The sequence below is a fragment of the Pteropus medius genome, unplaced genomic scaffold (assembly GCF_902729225.1).
Source record: "Pteropus medius unplaced genomic scaffold, Ma_sr-lr_union100, whole genome shotgun sequence".
Taxonomy (NCBI): domain Eukaryota; kingdom Metazoa; phylum Chordata; class Mammalia; order Chiroptera; family Pteropodidae; genus Pteropus; species Pteropus medius.
Window position 1 is genome coordinate 40,055,494 of NW_024340849.1, and position 15,594 is coordinate 40,071,087.

General features: G+C 32.5%; 1 protein-coding gene across 2 annotated transcripts in view; it reads left to right on the forward strand.

Moving 5' to 3' along the window:
• ROCK1 (Rho associated coiled-coil containing protein kinase 1) overlaps positions 1 to 15,594 on the forward strand; it is a 128,339-nt gene that overhangs the window by 68,937 nt on the left and 43,808 nt on the right. The window contains exons 10-13 of one of the 2 annotated variants that reach the window (XM_039844936.1): positions 934 to 1,093; positions 3,605 to 3,665; positions 6,720 to 6,808; positions 8,552 to 8,600. In XM_039844936.1, coding sequence (XP_039700870.1) covers positions 934 to 1,093; positions 3,605 to 3,665; positions 6,720 to 6,808; positions 8,552 to 8,600 — 359 coding nt within the window. The remainder of the gene's footprint in view (positions 1 to 933; positions 1,094 to 3,604; positions 3,666 to 6,719; positions 6,809 to 8,551; positions 8,601 to 15,594) is intronic. The other variant, XM_039844937.1, reaches the window with a different exon arrangement.

The window sequence follows — 15,594 nt, forward strand, 5'->3', positions numbered from 1 at the left end:
AGATGATTATATCTAAAATAATTATTTAATATTTCAATGATATTTCTGTGATATTTATCATACTTTTGTATCTTTGAACTAAAAGACATTTTTCCTAAGATTTATTTTTAGATGTAGTCTCTATAGCAAGTTCTAAAGAAGATAGTAGTAGTATTAGTTGCTTTTGGTATTTTCTTTTGTATTGTGAAGATTTAAACCATGTATGGTTTTATATTATTAAGTATGTATGAGCTTTGCTCCCCTATTGATAACTCTTGATTCTACGTCCATGTTTCGTATCCCTCCTTTTTTTTTTTAACAGACTTTTCATAAGTACCTCACTAAATTATTCCTTAATCACTTGATTCAGGGAAGGTAGCTAGTCTGAAAATATATTTCAAAATACCTTATTCTTTGTGACTTAATCTTATAGAGATATTATGTTGGAGGGATACTGATCATCTAGATTTTAGATAAGTAAAAATATTCTTTACCAAATTATCTATTACATTCAGGACTACTCTGAAGTAATGTTGATTTCTAGTTTGCTATAAAGTATATTAACAAACAAAATATTGTTTTGGAACCTAATCAATTTTGTGTACAGTTTGTTATGCTATAGTTATTGAAAAGTCTTTTCTGTAATCCTATTTTTGCATATTTTATACTATAGTATATTCTAAAACCTTAGTAATACTTGACTTGTAATTTTCAGATTAAACTTGAGGTATAGATGATAATTGTAGGTGACTTTAATTATTTCATAGAATTATACAAGATCAGTATCAACTGATTAATAATCCTAATAAAGATTAATATAGTAGAATTCATTGCATTTGTAATTTGTGGTTTGTAAGTTATTTGTATGTAAGAAACCATTAGTAGTGGTATAGAATCTTTGCTTCACTTCATTTATATATTAAATTTAAAGTGAACTTCTAATATTATTTTTAGCTGTAGCACCAGTTGTACCTGATTTAAGTAGTGACATTGATACAAGTAACTTTGATGACTTGGAAGAAGATAAAGGAGATGAGGAAACATTCCCCATACCTAAAGCTTTTGTTGGCAATCAACTACCTTTTGTAGGATTTACATATTACAGCAATCGTAGGTAAGTATGCTAAACATTGATTTTTAAGAATAGATACTAATTTTGTTGTCATTTTAAGAACATTTAAATTAGATTTAATGGTATATCTTAATATACCATTGATATTGCTAGCACTTTATATTTAAGTTCTTTCAGGATATTGCTTTTCAGAAATTGTTTGTTGAATGATAGGCTAAATATCTTAAGTTATAAAAATTAATGGGTTAAAAGATTCTATTAATACTGATATTTTGGTTAATTTTCTTATCCAAAGGATTCTGGTTTTAGAATACATTTTGAAACATAATTTTCTAGCATTTTCATCACTATATTGATGTTACCAAAGGCCTGTAAGTTTTAGTTCTTCAAAGATTGATTGCTTCCAAAAACCACTAAATGAATTCACCATGTCTTATAGCATGCAAGACCTTGTGACCTTAGGCAAATAACTTTAAACCTTTTATACCTCCGTTTCCTCAAAAATAGGGATGATAATAATATTTGTCTCATAGGGTTGTTATAAGAATTAAGTAAATCAAAACACAGTAAAGCACTTAGAACAATGCTTTGCATGGAATAAGTAAGCACTGAATTAATTTTAACTTATTAGTATGAGCTAATGTTAGCTTTAGTCTTTTCAGTTGGACTTGACATATAAGTTAAACATTTAACATTATTTCCCTTTGCTGAGCATTTATTCATTCAACAGACATGTTTAACAACTTACTCTTTGTCAGGCATATACTAAGCAACAAGGTACAGGGAGAGGGTAAATAAGATATAGTACCTTCTTTTGAGATGCTCATATCCTAGTGAGGAAATAGATAAATTGTAATAAATAAATCAGTATAGGTTGGTGAGTGCTACACTATAGAAATATGAACAAAGTGCTATACCATTACCATTTGAGTCAAAAGTTTTATATAAGAGCTGATTCAGGTCAACTTTAGAAAACAAGAAGGCAGTTTAGTCCTGGCTTATGAAAAATTTTCCAGTAACCGAAATCTAAGACAGTACTGAATACTTTTTGTTGCATCACCAACCAAGTAGGTAGCGCTTGAGTTTTGACCCTTAGAAAAGTCCAATGTTTTAATAATTTCCACCCTAACACTTCATGAGTATAATACTGCAGCTATTTTATATTAAAATACATATACAGAGAAGCCTCAAAGTGGTTTTTGCTGAAGCATCCTCTTTTTTGTGTATTTTTATCAATTATTCTGTCTTGGTTTCTGAAACACTCAAGATGTTGAGTCAATTATTTTATTTAGGTTTATCTATATAAAGGTAATTTTGAATTAGATAAACATATATATTATTTGTACTACGTTGTCATGCACTTGATTATGTTGTCTGGATTTTCTTCGTATGCATATGTTGTATATCCCAAACTACTCAGTTTCTTAAAAGTAGAAATTGTACTCTGTTCTTAATTACCACTGTCTTATTGAGTAATATAGTGTTGTTTAGTAATTGCTTATTATGTAAATGATTGAAAGTATGGTTGTGCTTAATAAAGAAAAAATGAGCAAAATATTAATTAGCCTTACTGTAATATGTAAGTATAATTTTGAATTACTGGCATAAAATAGGAAACTTCTGAAATTCTTACTTCTGAAATCCAAACATACTTTCAATTATCAAGGGCAGAGTTCTTTATTGCCAAAGTATAGCTGAATTAAAAATTTTAAAAACAGTCTTAAACTTTTAGCTAAATTCCTAATAATCTAACATCTTTGTCATAAAGTTTCCTAAATGAACAGATTCTATATAAAAGCAATAATATAATATGCAAAAGAACTTTGAAAGAAAAAATAAAACAAGAAGTAGAAGAATGAATGAATGTGTACAGGTAGTATTCTTCTTACATTTCCAGTGCTGCAAAGATATCTTAGAGATCAAGTGGTGTGATCTAATTTAGATTCTTCTGGCATTACTATATACTTTTATTTACATAATGCAGAATCTCACACTGAATTTCTGAGCTACTTAATAGTGGAATTAAATTGTACTTCATCTAGATTTGTCATTTATTACATGGAACTTCTTTTCTACAAATCTGCTACGTAGCACCTTGTCATCTCCTGATTTTTTGATTATCTAGTTGATCTGAATAATTTTCCAAGGAAACATAGAAGTGACATATTTTCCTGTTACTTATAGAGCATTGTTATATGTGTTTAATGATAGTTAAAGGACACTTGATTATCCTCTATTAATTAATATCTAGTACATTAACATCCGTCCCATAATAGCTATAAAGTATACTGTAGCTATTTGGTATCTTTTTGAGAGAGCTCTCTTGGTTAACCAAGGCAGTGACTGTAGCAATGGTGATAGTAGAAGTATTAATAGCAGTAGCTGGAGCATAGTGGAGGAAGTTAGCAGAGGCAGTGGCAGCAGCAGTAGTATCTCTTTACCTGTACTGTTTTTAAAAAGCAGAGCAACTACAATACTGAACAAAAAATAAACGTAGTATTTGTTATTGGTTGTTATTGTTTTGTTTACTCTTAAAATCTATTTTCTCCCCAGATACTTGTCTTCAGCAAATCCTAATGATAACAGAACTAGCTCCAATGCGGATAAAAGCTTGGTAAGCATTTTCTTACTGTTTTTTAAAAGTTGTCTTGTGGATAATATATTTTCTGTGCATGATATTAAATAAGCATGTATTGCTTCTGAATACGTAGTTAGTGAACTTAAATTTGTATAGCACTTTTCACCTACCATATTCTCTCCAGTTGATTTTTTGCCTACATATCAAATGGGATAGTATATGTAGAGGCATTTAGTAAACTATAAATTACTATACAGATAGGCAGTGGTAGTTTTTCTGATCCTTGAAATTAGGAATTTATGATAAATCAATGTATCAATCAGGGTCTTAACATGAAAACAGATGGCACTTTCAAAAGATTTAAATGAAGAGAGTTTTGTGTGTGATTAAATAACAACATTTATGACTTTAATCATTTTTTAAGTGTACAGTTCGGTGGCATTATGCACCTTCATGTTGTTGTGCAACCATCACCACTATCTGTCTCCAGAACCTTTTCTTCATTCCAGACTAAAACTTTGTACTCATTAAATTCCCCATTGCTCCCTCTACCCAGCGCCTAGTAACCATTATTCTGCTTTTTCTCTATGAATTTCACTGTTATAGGTACCTTGTATAAGTGGAATCATACAGCATTTGACTTTTTCTGATTGGTTTATTTCAGTTAGCATAATGTCCTTAAGGTTCATCCATGTTGTAGCATGTATCAGAATTTTATTCCTTTTTAAGGCTAAATATATTCTGTTGTATTTTTATGCCGTATTTCATTTATTCATTAAATGAAGAGAGTTTAATGAAGGGACTATTAGCAGTGGTATGATCAGGGTCAAGGGAAGCAATAAATAATGGGTGCTAAAGCACCCACAGATTAACAACAATGGGAAGCCACTGCCTCTAGTCTGAAAAGACAAAGAGACAAATCTTATCGAAGGAAGTCTAGAATCATAAAAGGAGGGGCATAGAACATAGAACACTGTAATGCAACAAGAGTGTGGGGAGAGTGAATAGTGTTTTGTTTCTCTCACCTTCTGATTTCCTGCTAGTATTCGTAAGCTGAAAACAGCCTTGGAATTATAGGGCAATGGAATTCAGGTAAGATAGTCTGTAGATTTTTAGGTAAAGAAGAGCAGAGAGTGGATCTTCAAGGCTAGAAGGGAAAAAGGGCAAATGGATAATAACTGCATTATTTGTCCACTGAAAATTAATGAAAGTAAATATTAGAGACTTGAGTCCTTTCTCTTATTAAAATCACTCATGTTCATGAGACAGAGGTTCAAGTCTTACTTGCTTACATTTGAGAAGATCCTTTTGATTTAACCAGACTTTCCTTATAAATATCAGAAGTAAATACTTGGCCATCCTTAGAGCATTTTTTTTAAATTCTTTGTGTTCTGTAGCCTACATAAGTTTAACTGAGGAAGGGAGTAGGTAGCAGTGATTTTTAGAAGCTTATGTAATTCTTCTTTTTCTCCTTGATATATTTACCCTTGAATGTAAGAGAACATTTGATGGGAAGGGAAAGTGAGAAAAAAGTAAATGAACTATTTTAGTACCTGTTAGCTATTTTAGCCATCTTTCTCTCCTAAGTTCTCATCCCAGTAGAGCTATTTGCCAAGCCGTATAGCTAACAAGGGCTCAGAAATCTTTAAAATTTAAACACCTTTAACCTAGGGAAGGTGACAGTAAGGAGTTTCTGTAACCCAGCTCTTACTGTAGGATTAGTGATACGTTAGGACATCAAAAAATATTCAATGGAATCATGTTTTGGGGGCTGAACTTGTTCAGTGGTGATTGCCGTAAGTTTTTTTCAGTGGCTGCTCGCTAATTTTTATCTTTGGCTTTGGTAAGATCACGGGAAGTAGAAAGCATCAACATGCCTACTATCTCTGTTAACCTAGAACTGAGTACAAAAGTCAACTAATTTAATTTTCAACTCTTCCTTCAAAGCCTTCTAGCCAAGATGCTAATGAACAACTTTGCAGTTTCCAAATACGATGAATAATTTTCTTTCCATATTTTCTTTCTCGCTGCATTTGACACTGACTATTCCCTCCTTGGAACCTCAAGGTTTTGTAACTCTTTCATGTTCCCATTCTTTCTTTTTTTCTTCCTGTCTCTTTGGATTTATTTTCAGTCCTTTTTGCAGTATCACTTCTCTGTCCCCTCATCCCCTTTTCTTCCTCCCTCCCTCCCCCTTGAATTATGAAATGTTTCTCAAGGTTTCTTTTTGTCACCACATATTTCACACTGTGTGTTTCCTCCTCTTCATTCCTACCACCTCTGCCTATTATCAGACCTATATACTCTTTTGCCCGAACTATCTCAGTAGCTGTTACCTGGTTGCTTTGTTGAGAATTTCTCTACTCTCTATTCACCTTATTACTGAATTGATGTTTCTAAAATGCCAGTATTATGTCATTTCCCTTTTTAAAATGCTTATGTGTCAAAGCTCTCAACTCCTATTCTTATATTCAAGGATCATAACCCCATTCACCTTTTTAGATTTTGTGTGACTCATTCTCCCTGTTATATGCTCTGCCTATACTTAATTTCTTTCCATTTCCTAATATATTTTCTTCTGCCTCTCTATTTTTGGAAGGCTAAAATGCCTTCCTTCTACGACCTTCTTTGGTAAATATTTCTCATCTTGTAGGTCTCATCTCAAACATTATACACAATCTTGGAAGAATTAGATTGGCCTCTTCTCTCCTCCATAACATCTTGTATGTAATTTTATTATCACTTATGACATTTTATTACAATATTTGTGTATATGTCTTTGGGTTATTGTAGGTTCTTTTCACCCTCTCATTCCTCTATGCCCCACTGTTTAATTATTAGCTTCATGAGAACAGGGACCAAATCTTTTTAATTTGTATTACTGATGCCTACCACAGTGCCTGATATATGTGTAGGTGTTGGAAAAAATTCTTGTTAAATTAAAAATAAAAATTTCAGATAGAAATAGGGGAAGATCGAACCAAATAATTCTCTCCTAAACAGATGTAAAATGGTAACATAACCTTGCTATTTTTAAATTCTCTATGAGTATTCTTAGTAGAATGAGTTTTGTTTTGTTTTCAATTAAAGCAGGAAAGTTTGCAAAAAACAATTTATAAGCTGGAAGAACAGCTGCATAATGAAATGCAATTAAAAGATGAAATGGAACAGAAGTGCAGGTGAGAATACTTTATATGTTTTTTACGTTAAAAGTGTATAGCAAAGCTTATTTTAAAGCTTTCACTCTGTAAACACTAATAAGTAGACATAAGTAAGGTGAGGGTATAAAGGTTGCCGCTGATATACTGTCAATGAAGAATATCTTAGCTAGAATTACAGTAATATTTATGTCAGCATTAATTTTAGATATACTTTCCTCAGAATATTTAAAGTACATTTGCTCCTCATACTCTTTATTAAAAAACTATAGAATCGATTCACTTAGTACCTGATTTATTGCTTTTCTTTCTCATTTTAATTAGCTGGCTAAAAGAGCAAATTAATTTACATTAAATAAGATGCTTTCTAAAATGTAAATGTTGAAGATTAAAATTCACTAAACTTTTGATGCAGACATTCTAATTTCCTCTGTGATTCTTTAGAGCAGTAAATCAGAACTTTTTCCTATAATCCAAATATAGTAAGTCTGTATATTTATGAAAATATAGAAAGATTATTTTAAATAACCTAGCATAATGGTGAGTTACTTATTAATTACAAACAATAACTTTTTATAATTATATTTTTAGTGGATAGTCTTGAATAAATGAAATACGGAGGTAATACTGGAGATTAAGTATACAACAAACAGAATAGGAAAAACTGGCAATTTTGTGATTCTCACTGCATACCATTTCTGATAGATTAAATAGTTAAGTGTATAATATAGACATTTTTTATAAAAGCACTTGAATATAAGCAAATAATTAATTGATGCCAGGATTTGGAAGGAATTTCTGAGTATAAAATATGGAAATAAGGAGAGAAAATGGATAGATATTATTGTATAAATGTTGAGAAGTTCCTACATCCCAAAAATATTACAGTCGAAATTAGAAGGCAAATGATAAACTGGTGGTAGTGGTGGTAGTGAGGATCAATTTGAGGAAAAAGTAAGAATGGCTAAAATGGCCAAAAATCATATGAAAATGTGGGGTGACTTGGGGGAAGCCTAAAAAGAGTCTGGGAAGGTCAGTAGAGTCTAGATCTTGGAGGACTTTGTTTATTTTTACCCAAGTTGCAAGTGAATGTATTTATTGATTTATATGTGCCACCTTTCTCTTCATTTACTTAATTTTGTATTAAAGGTTAAATGGCTAATTTTTGCTTAGTAGCAAGTACTGTATATTGTATTCAGAAATCCTTAACCTGGAATCCATAGATCTCTCCCTCAAAGGGTCCATGGATGGAATTTGAGGTCTTTAAACTTGGATGAGGAAAAAATTAATATTTTCTCTAACTTAAAGTGAAATTCAGCATTTCCTTTAATTATGAACATAGGCTATAATCCAATTATTTGTGGTAGCTGTGAATTTTTTATAATAGAAATTACAAGTATTTTCTCATAGTTGTTAGTTGTCCCTAAATATCATTTATGCTCACCACTACTATGAAATTACTGCCATAAGATCTTGTGATTTACTGTATTAACAAAGAAGCACACATAATACTGAATCATACTTTTTTTTTTTAAGTTTATGACTACATTTCAATATAATTTTGGCTTCTTTTAATCCTATGTATTTATTTTATGCTTCTACAAATGTTCTGAAAAAAGGCCATAGGCTTCACCAGACTGAGAAAGAGATCCATAGCACAAAAGAAGAAATCTTAGTTAAATGGAAAAGTAAGAAATAGGGGATTCCATCCTGGTCAATAAAAAATAAACATATTTCTAATCTATATTGCTTTTGTTTTTACAGAACTTCAAACATAAAACTAGACAAGATAATGAAAGAATTGGACGAAGAGGTACTTTTTTTTAATTTGCTGATTTTTTAAAAATTATTTTTTTTATGATGACATTGGTTAACGAAATCCAATAAGTTTCAGCTATTCACCTTAACAGTAAGGCATATATATATGTACACTGTGTGTTTACCTCTCATAGTTAGATTTCTTTTTGTCACCACATATTTGACCCCTGTTACCCCGTCTACCTCTCCCCTTTCTCTGGTAACCACTAGTCTATAGTCCATGTCTATTAGTCCCGAAGAGGTACTTTTTGTTGTCTAATCAGAAGTGGGGCTTTTTTATTTTCCTTTTCTTTTGTATTGTTTTGCTTTCTGAGAAAATTACATTTGAACTTTATATGTGGAAATACAAAGAATTATGATGAAAGCTACATTGGAGCTACAGATTCAAGTTATACAGGTTAGATTATACTTTAGTTTCTTTTATATAGTTTTATTCTAAAACCATGATGAAATTTTAGTACAAAAATTTCATTTCAATGGTTCTTCATGATTGAAAGGTGAAAAAGGAGCAAGAGAATCAAGAGATCAGAAATCGAATCTGCAACTATAGTAGAAAGAGACAAATAAGAGAGAGGAAAGAATACTTAAAAAAGACTGACATTAACATAATTTCATGTGACCAAATGGGAAATATATTGATTTTTAAATTATTCATGTTTACCATGGTCGCCTAGCAAGAAATTTTTATCAGGAAAACACAGCATAAACATTTCATTATACAAATGTTTGTTTGCAAATATGTAATACATTTTCATTCCTTTTGGTTGACTTCTAAGTGTCTTTCTACTGACTCTATGAAGAGTCCCTGAAAAGAAATATACTCTCTCTAGTCTTCCTCTCATTGATTGCTTCCTTGGTCCTTTTTAGATTTAATCTTTTTGATGGTTTTTATGCTGTCATAATTTTCTCTTCTCTTAAGGAATAGTTAATATCTGTCAGTGGTATTTTTTTAATCCCTCATTTGTAGCTTTGGATATACATGTAGTTATCTGAGAAGATTCAGGTAATATTTTACCAACTTGCCATTGGTCATTGTGCACTTAGCACTATTTATTTGACTAAGTACTTAAGAAATAATTTTGCATATCCTCTACTTTTTAATTCACTTCTAAGACAGAAAGTTCACGTGTGCTAGGTTCAAGTTGTTCAGCTTTCCAAATTCAGAGTAGAAAGAGAGATCCTAATTATAATATTAGAATACAGTAGTCCCTTTTTACCTGCAGGGAATGCGTTCCAAGACTCCCAATGGATGCCTGAAACCACAGATAGTATTGAACTCTATGTATACTATGTTTTTTCCTTTATCTACATATCTTTTCACTTAAAGGAAGCACTTTACAGCTTCCTTTGGCATATCCAAATTGCCAGCATCACTACTCTTGCACTTTGGACCATTATTAAGTAAAATAGGATTATTTGGACACAATGATACCACTGTGATACTACCGTGACAGTAGGTCTGATAATCAAGATGGATACTGAGTAACAAGTGGGGAGCATGTATAGCGTGGATCTGCCGGACAAAGGGGTGATTCACATCCTGAGTAGGATGGAGCAGACAACGTGAGATTTCATCACACTGTCTAGAATGCTGTGCAATTGAAAACTTATGAATTGTTTATTTCTGAAATTTTCTATCTAATATTTTTGGATCACAATTGATCAAAACCTTGAAAAATGAAAGTGCAAATATAGTCCTGCTCTGGAAAGATGGAGTAAAAGTACTTTCCCTTATTCGTCTTACAAAGAACAGCTAAAAACTGTAGACATATGAAACAAATATAAAAAGATTCTGAATGGTAAAGAGAAGGCCGACCAGCTAGAGTACTTGGGTCTCAAGAAACAACACAGAAATGAATACTATGGGTTTTCTTTTTGCAGCATATATCCCAGACTGGTTGCTGGAGAAGCCAACAATCTGGAAACACCAACAAGCACAGACAAGAAAGTCAATCTCTCTAGCCAACAGAGCAGGAGAAGGGCAAGCTAACAAGTCAGAAAACTTTTACACAATCACTGCTCTAGTCAGCCAAACACAACATAAAAAAATGTAACCCCACCCCCACCAGCAAAGGCCTGGACTTCCAATCCTCTGACGCAGTGGTGTCAGAGAAGGTCCAGTGGAAAGACTTTATCATTTCTACTGGGCAGTGACAAGCCTTTCTCCACCTCTCCAGACAATGTCATTGGCAGCCATGTGGGGAATCTAGGTTTTCACTTGCACTCAGCAGCAACAAGGCACTCCTCCTTCTCCCTGCTGGGCTGGTGTCAGAAAAGGCTTGGTACAGAGTTTGAACCTTCAGCTCTGAAATAACAAGCGTACCTCCTCACAGCAATGTCTGTAGAAGTCATGTAGGCAGTATTAACAAAGAACCCTACCTCCTCCCAGCCATTATTTCATCAGCAGGGGACTAGAGGGGTACCAGAACTTTCCTTTGCACCCAGCAGTAATGAGGATCCACACACTCTCAAGCTCTGTGTCAATAAAGATCAGGTGGAAACCTAGATTTCTACCTCCTTCTGGCAGAAATGAGGCAGCACCTGCATAATCCCACCAGAACAGTAACAGAAGAGACCTGCTAAAACAGAAGACTTAAATAAGACCCACAGTATCATAACATAATACCAAAAATGCCTAGGTTTCCATTGAAACAATAAACAGGCAATAAACAGATGCCAACATTGACATCTGACATAAATGTAAAAGAATCATCACAAATACGTTTTGGTGAGCAACTACAAACATGCTTGAAACAAATGAAATTTTTAAATTAGAAAGCATCAGCAAAGAAATAGTCTTCACAGGGACGTAGATGATATAAAGTAGAACGAATCAAAAATTACAATAGCTACATGAAAATGTCAATGGATAGGCTCAACAGCAGAGCGAAGGATACAGAGGAAGGAATTAGAGAACTTGAAGATAGAACAATAGAAATTACACAGTCTGAAAAACAGTGAAAAAAAGTGTCAGAGCCTCAGGGACTTGTGGGACCATAGCAATTAAAGTTCTAACACTTCTGTCATTGGAATTGTTGAAAGAGAGGAGAAAAGTGGGGACAGGAAGAAATGGCTGAAAATTCTACCAATTTGACAAGCCGTGGACCTACACAAAAAAAGACCTACAAGAAGCTGAGCAAAGTACAAAAAGAATTAACCCAAAGATATCCACACCAGGACATACAATAGTCAGACTTGTGAAAACTAATGACAAAGAAGAAATCTTACAGCAAAAGACACTTATCTAGAAGGGAAGAATAACACATATGACAGCAGATTTCTTACCAGAAACCATGGAAGACAGTAGGAAGTGGCACAGCGTTTTTCAAGGGCTGAAAAAAGGAACTGTCAAGCCAGAATTCTGTGTGCCCAAATGAAAATCTTGGCATTCTCAGATGAAGGAGAACTTAAGAGAATTTATCATCAGCACACCTTCCCAAAAAGAATTGCTAAAGGAAATTTTCTAAATAGAAAGGAATTGGTAAAAGATAGGATCTTGACATATCAGGAAAGAAGAAAGAACAACAGAGACTAAAAATATGGGTAAATACATTTCCCTTCTTGAGATTTAATGAGGTTCTCTATATATGAAATAGTTAAGATAATTATGAATAAGAAGATAAAGAGACATAAGGGGAGGTAAAGGTTTTACACTTACCTTGAACTGGTAAGTTGCCAGCAGTATATTGTGATTAACTATGTACTGTATATATAAATGTAATTAATACCTAGAGCAGCCACTAAAAAGTTATAAAAATTGATACACTGAAAAACACTGTAGATAAATCATGACTTCCAAAAAATGTTTAAATAACCCACAGAAAGACATGAAAGAGAAAAAAAGATCAAACAAAAAACAAAAATGGGAGACTTAATTCTAACATACCAGTTATTACATTAAATGTAAATTAAATGTAGCAGCAATTACAGATGTCAGGGTAGATTTTTTTAAATGACTCTAACTATATGCTATCTACCAGAATTCTCTTCAAATGTAACAATATATAAGCAAATTGAAAGTAAGAGAATGGAAAAATATATCATGCAAACATTAGCAAAATGAAAGCAGCAATGGCAATATTAGTATCAGTTAAGGTAGACTGCAGACAAAATTATTAGAGGCAGAGAGGTTATATTACATGATGATAAAACGGTCAGTCCACTAAGAAATTTGTATTCACCAAACAACAGAGCTACAAAATATGTGAAGCAAAAGCTAATAAAACTGAAAGGAGAAATAGACAAATTCACAATTATTATTGGAAACTTCAGTACCACTTCATACACAAGAGAATCTGCAAATGTAGGAGAATTCAGCACCATCAACCAACAGGATCTATTCAACATTTGTAGAACCCTCCACCCAACAAGAGCAAAATACCCGTTCTTTTCAACATTCAAGGAATACATATCAAGATAGATCACATCCTGAGCAAATGTCTATAAAATTAAAAGTATTGAAATCACACAAAATGTGTTCTCTGACCAGAAGGTAATCAAATTAGAATGAATAGCAGAATGATACGAGGCAAATGCGAAAACACATGGAAACTAAACAACACAGTTCTAAGTAATCCATAGGTCAAAGAGGAAATCTTGAAGCAAATGAAATAATATGTTAAAGTTAAGTTAAAAAGTTATGGCTGGTCATCTGTTAAAAAATATTTGAGCAATGGAAGTGAAAATAAAACCTTCAAATTTGTGGGATGCAGCTTCCCTAGTGCTCTAAGTGAAATTTGTACATTCAATTCTTGTATTAGAAGAGATTAAAAGTCTTAATCACTTAAGCTCATATTTCAAGAACCTAGAAAAAGAAGAGCAAAATAAACCCAAAGGAAGGAAAAATAAAGATAAGACCAGAGATAATGGAACTGAAAACAAAATAGAGAAAATCAATGAAAACAAAAGCTAGCTATTTGGAAAGATCAACAAAATTGACAAACCTGTAGCACGGTTGACAAAAAGAGGACACAAATTTTCTGTATCAGGAATAATAAGGCGTATTACTACAGACTCTATAGATATCAAAAAGATCATAAGGGAATACTATAAAGAATTCAAAACATGTAAGTGTGAAATTTGAACAGACTAATTTCTACAAAAATATAAAGTATCACAACTCAAAATGTGAAATAGATTATTTGAATGCCCTATATAACTATTAAAATGAATTCATAATTTAAAAGCTCCCCAAAAAAGTAAACTCCAGAATCAGATGGTTTTATTAGAGAATTCTACTAAGTGTTTTAAGAGTTAACACCAATTCTATACTATCTCTTCCAGAAAATATAAGAGGCGAGAACACTCCCCAATGAATTTTCTGATGCTAAAATTACCCAGGTACCAAAATCTAATAACGACAGTTAACAAGTAGTGCTGTAGCAATTAGCTATTCAATAGGCCAAGATATGAACCTCAACTTAAGTCTCACGTCTTACGTAAAAATTAACTCAAAACAGATCATATTTTCAAATGTGAACAAAAAATATTAAATTTTAAAGAAAAAAATAGGAGAAATCCTTGGGACTTAAAGTTTAATGAAGAATTCTTAGATATGACACCACAAAAAATGATCCATATAAGGAAAAAATTCAATAAATTGGACTTCACCAAAATTTACAACATTTGCTCTGTGAAAGACCCTGATAAGAGGATGAAATGACAAGCTATCGCCTGGAAAAAAGTATTTGCAAACTACAAATCTCACAAAGGACTCTGTCTAGAATATTTAAAACTAAAGCTCTACAGTAAATAATCAAGTTTGAAAATTGGCAGAGGAGATGAAACATATATTTCATCAAAGTGGATTACAAGCACATGAAAAGATGCTTAACATTATTAGTCATTAGAGAAATGTGGATTGGAACCACCATGAGATAACACTATATAACTATTAGAACAAGTAAAATTAAAAACAGTGTCAATACCAAAACTGACAAGGATGTGGAGAAACTAGATCACTTATACATTGCAGATGGGAATGTGAAATGGTACAATTGCTCTGGAATATAGCTTGGCAGTTTCCTGAAATACTAACATGCAACTACCATGCGACCCAGCAATTGTATTTTTGGGCATTTATCCCAGAAAAACGAAAACTCATGTCCTCACAAAAACCTGTACACTACTGTTCATAGTAGCTTTATTTGTAATAGCTAAAAACTAGAAACAACCAAAATTCCCTACAGTAGGTCAGTGGATAAACAAAGTTTGATATATATGTATCATGGACTACTTACTCAGCAACAAAAAGAATGAACTATTGATAAACACCACTACTTGGATAAATCTCAAGGGCATTATGTTGAATGTAAAAAGCCAATCTCAAAAAGTCCATACTATATGATTCCATTAATATGATAGTCTCAAAGTGACAAAATTATACAGACGGAGGGCCCATTATTGGTTGCCAGGAATAATATGGTGGTGGGAGAACAGAAATAAGTGTGTTTATAATTAGTGGTTGGAAGGAGATCATTGTGCTCATAGAACAGTTCTGTATCTTGATTGTGGTGGTAGTTACATGAATCTACATAAGAGATAAAATGACGTAGAACTACATACGTACTTTATTACCAGTGTCATTTTCCTGATTTTGTTATTGTACTATTGTTACACATAATGTAATTATTAGAGGAAAATGAGTGGAAGGATACATGAGACCTCTGTATACTATCTTTGCAACTCTTCCAAATTTATAATTATTTCAAAATAAAAAAGTGAAAAAAAAAATGATAAAACCTCGGAATTGGAAAGACTTTATGTGATCTCTGTCAAACTGTACAAAATCTCTCTGGCAGCATCTTACCTAAAAGACAGTTTTTGCTTAAAGATAGGAAAGTTCAGAAAAAACATGCACTTCAGGATGACCAGTGTGGAGTCTTAAAGATAAAAATGAAGCATCAAAAGCAGAGTATGCTGATAGTGGTAACTCAGAAACAGAAAATAAAATTTTAAGTTATAGAAGTTTCTTTTTTAACCCTCCTCTT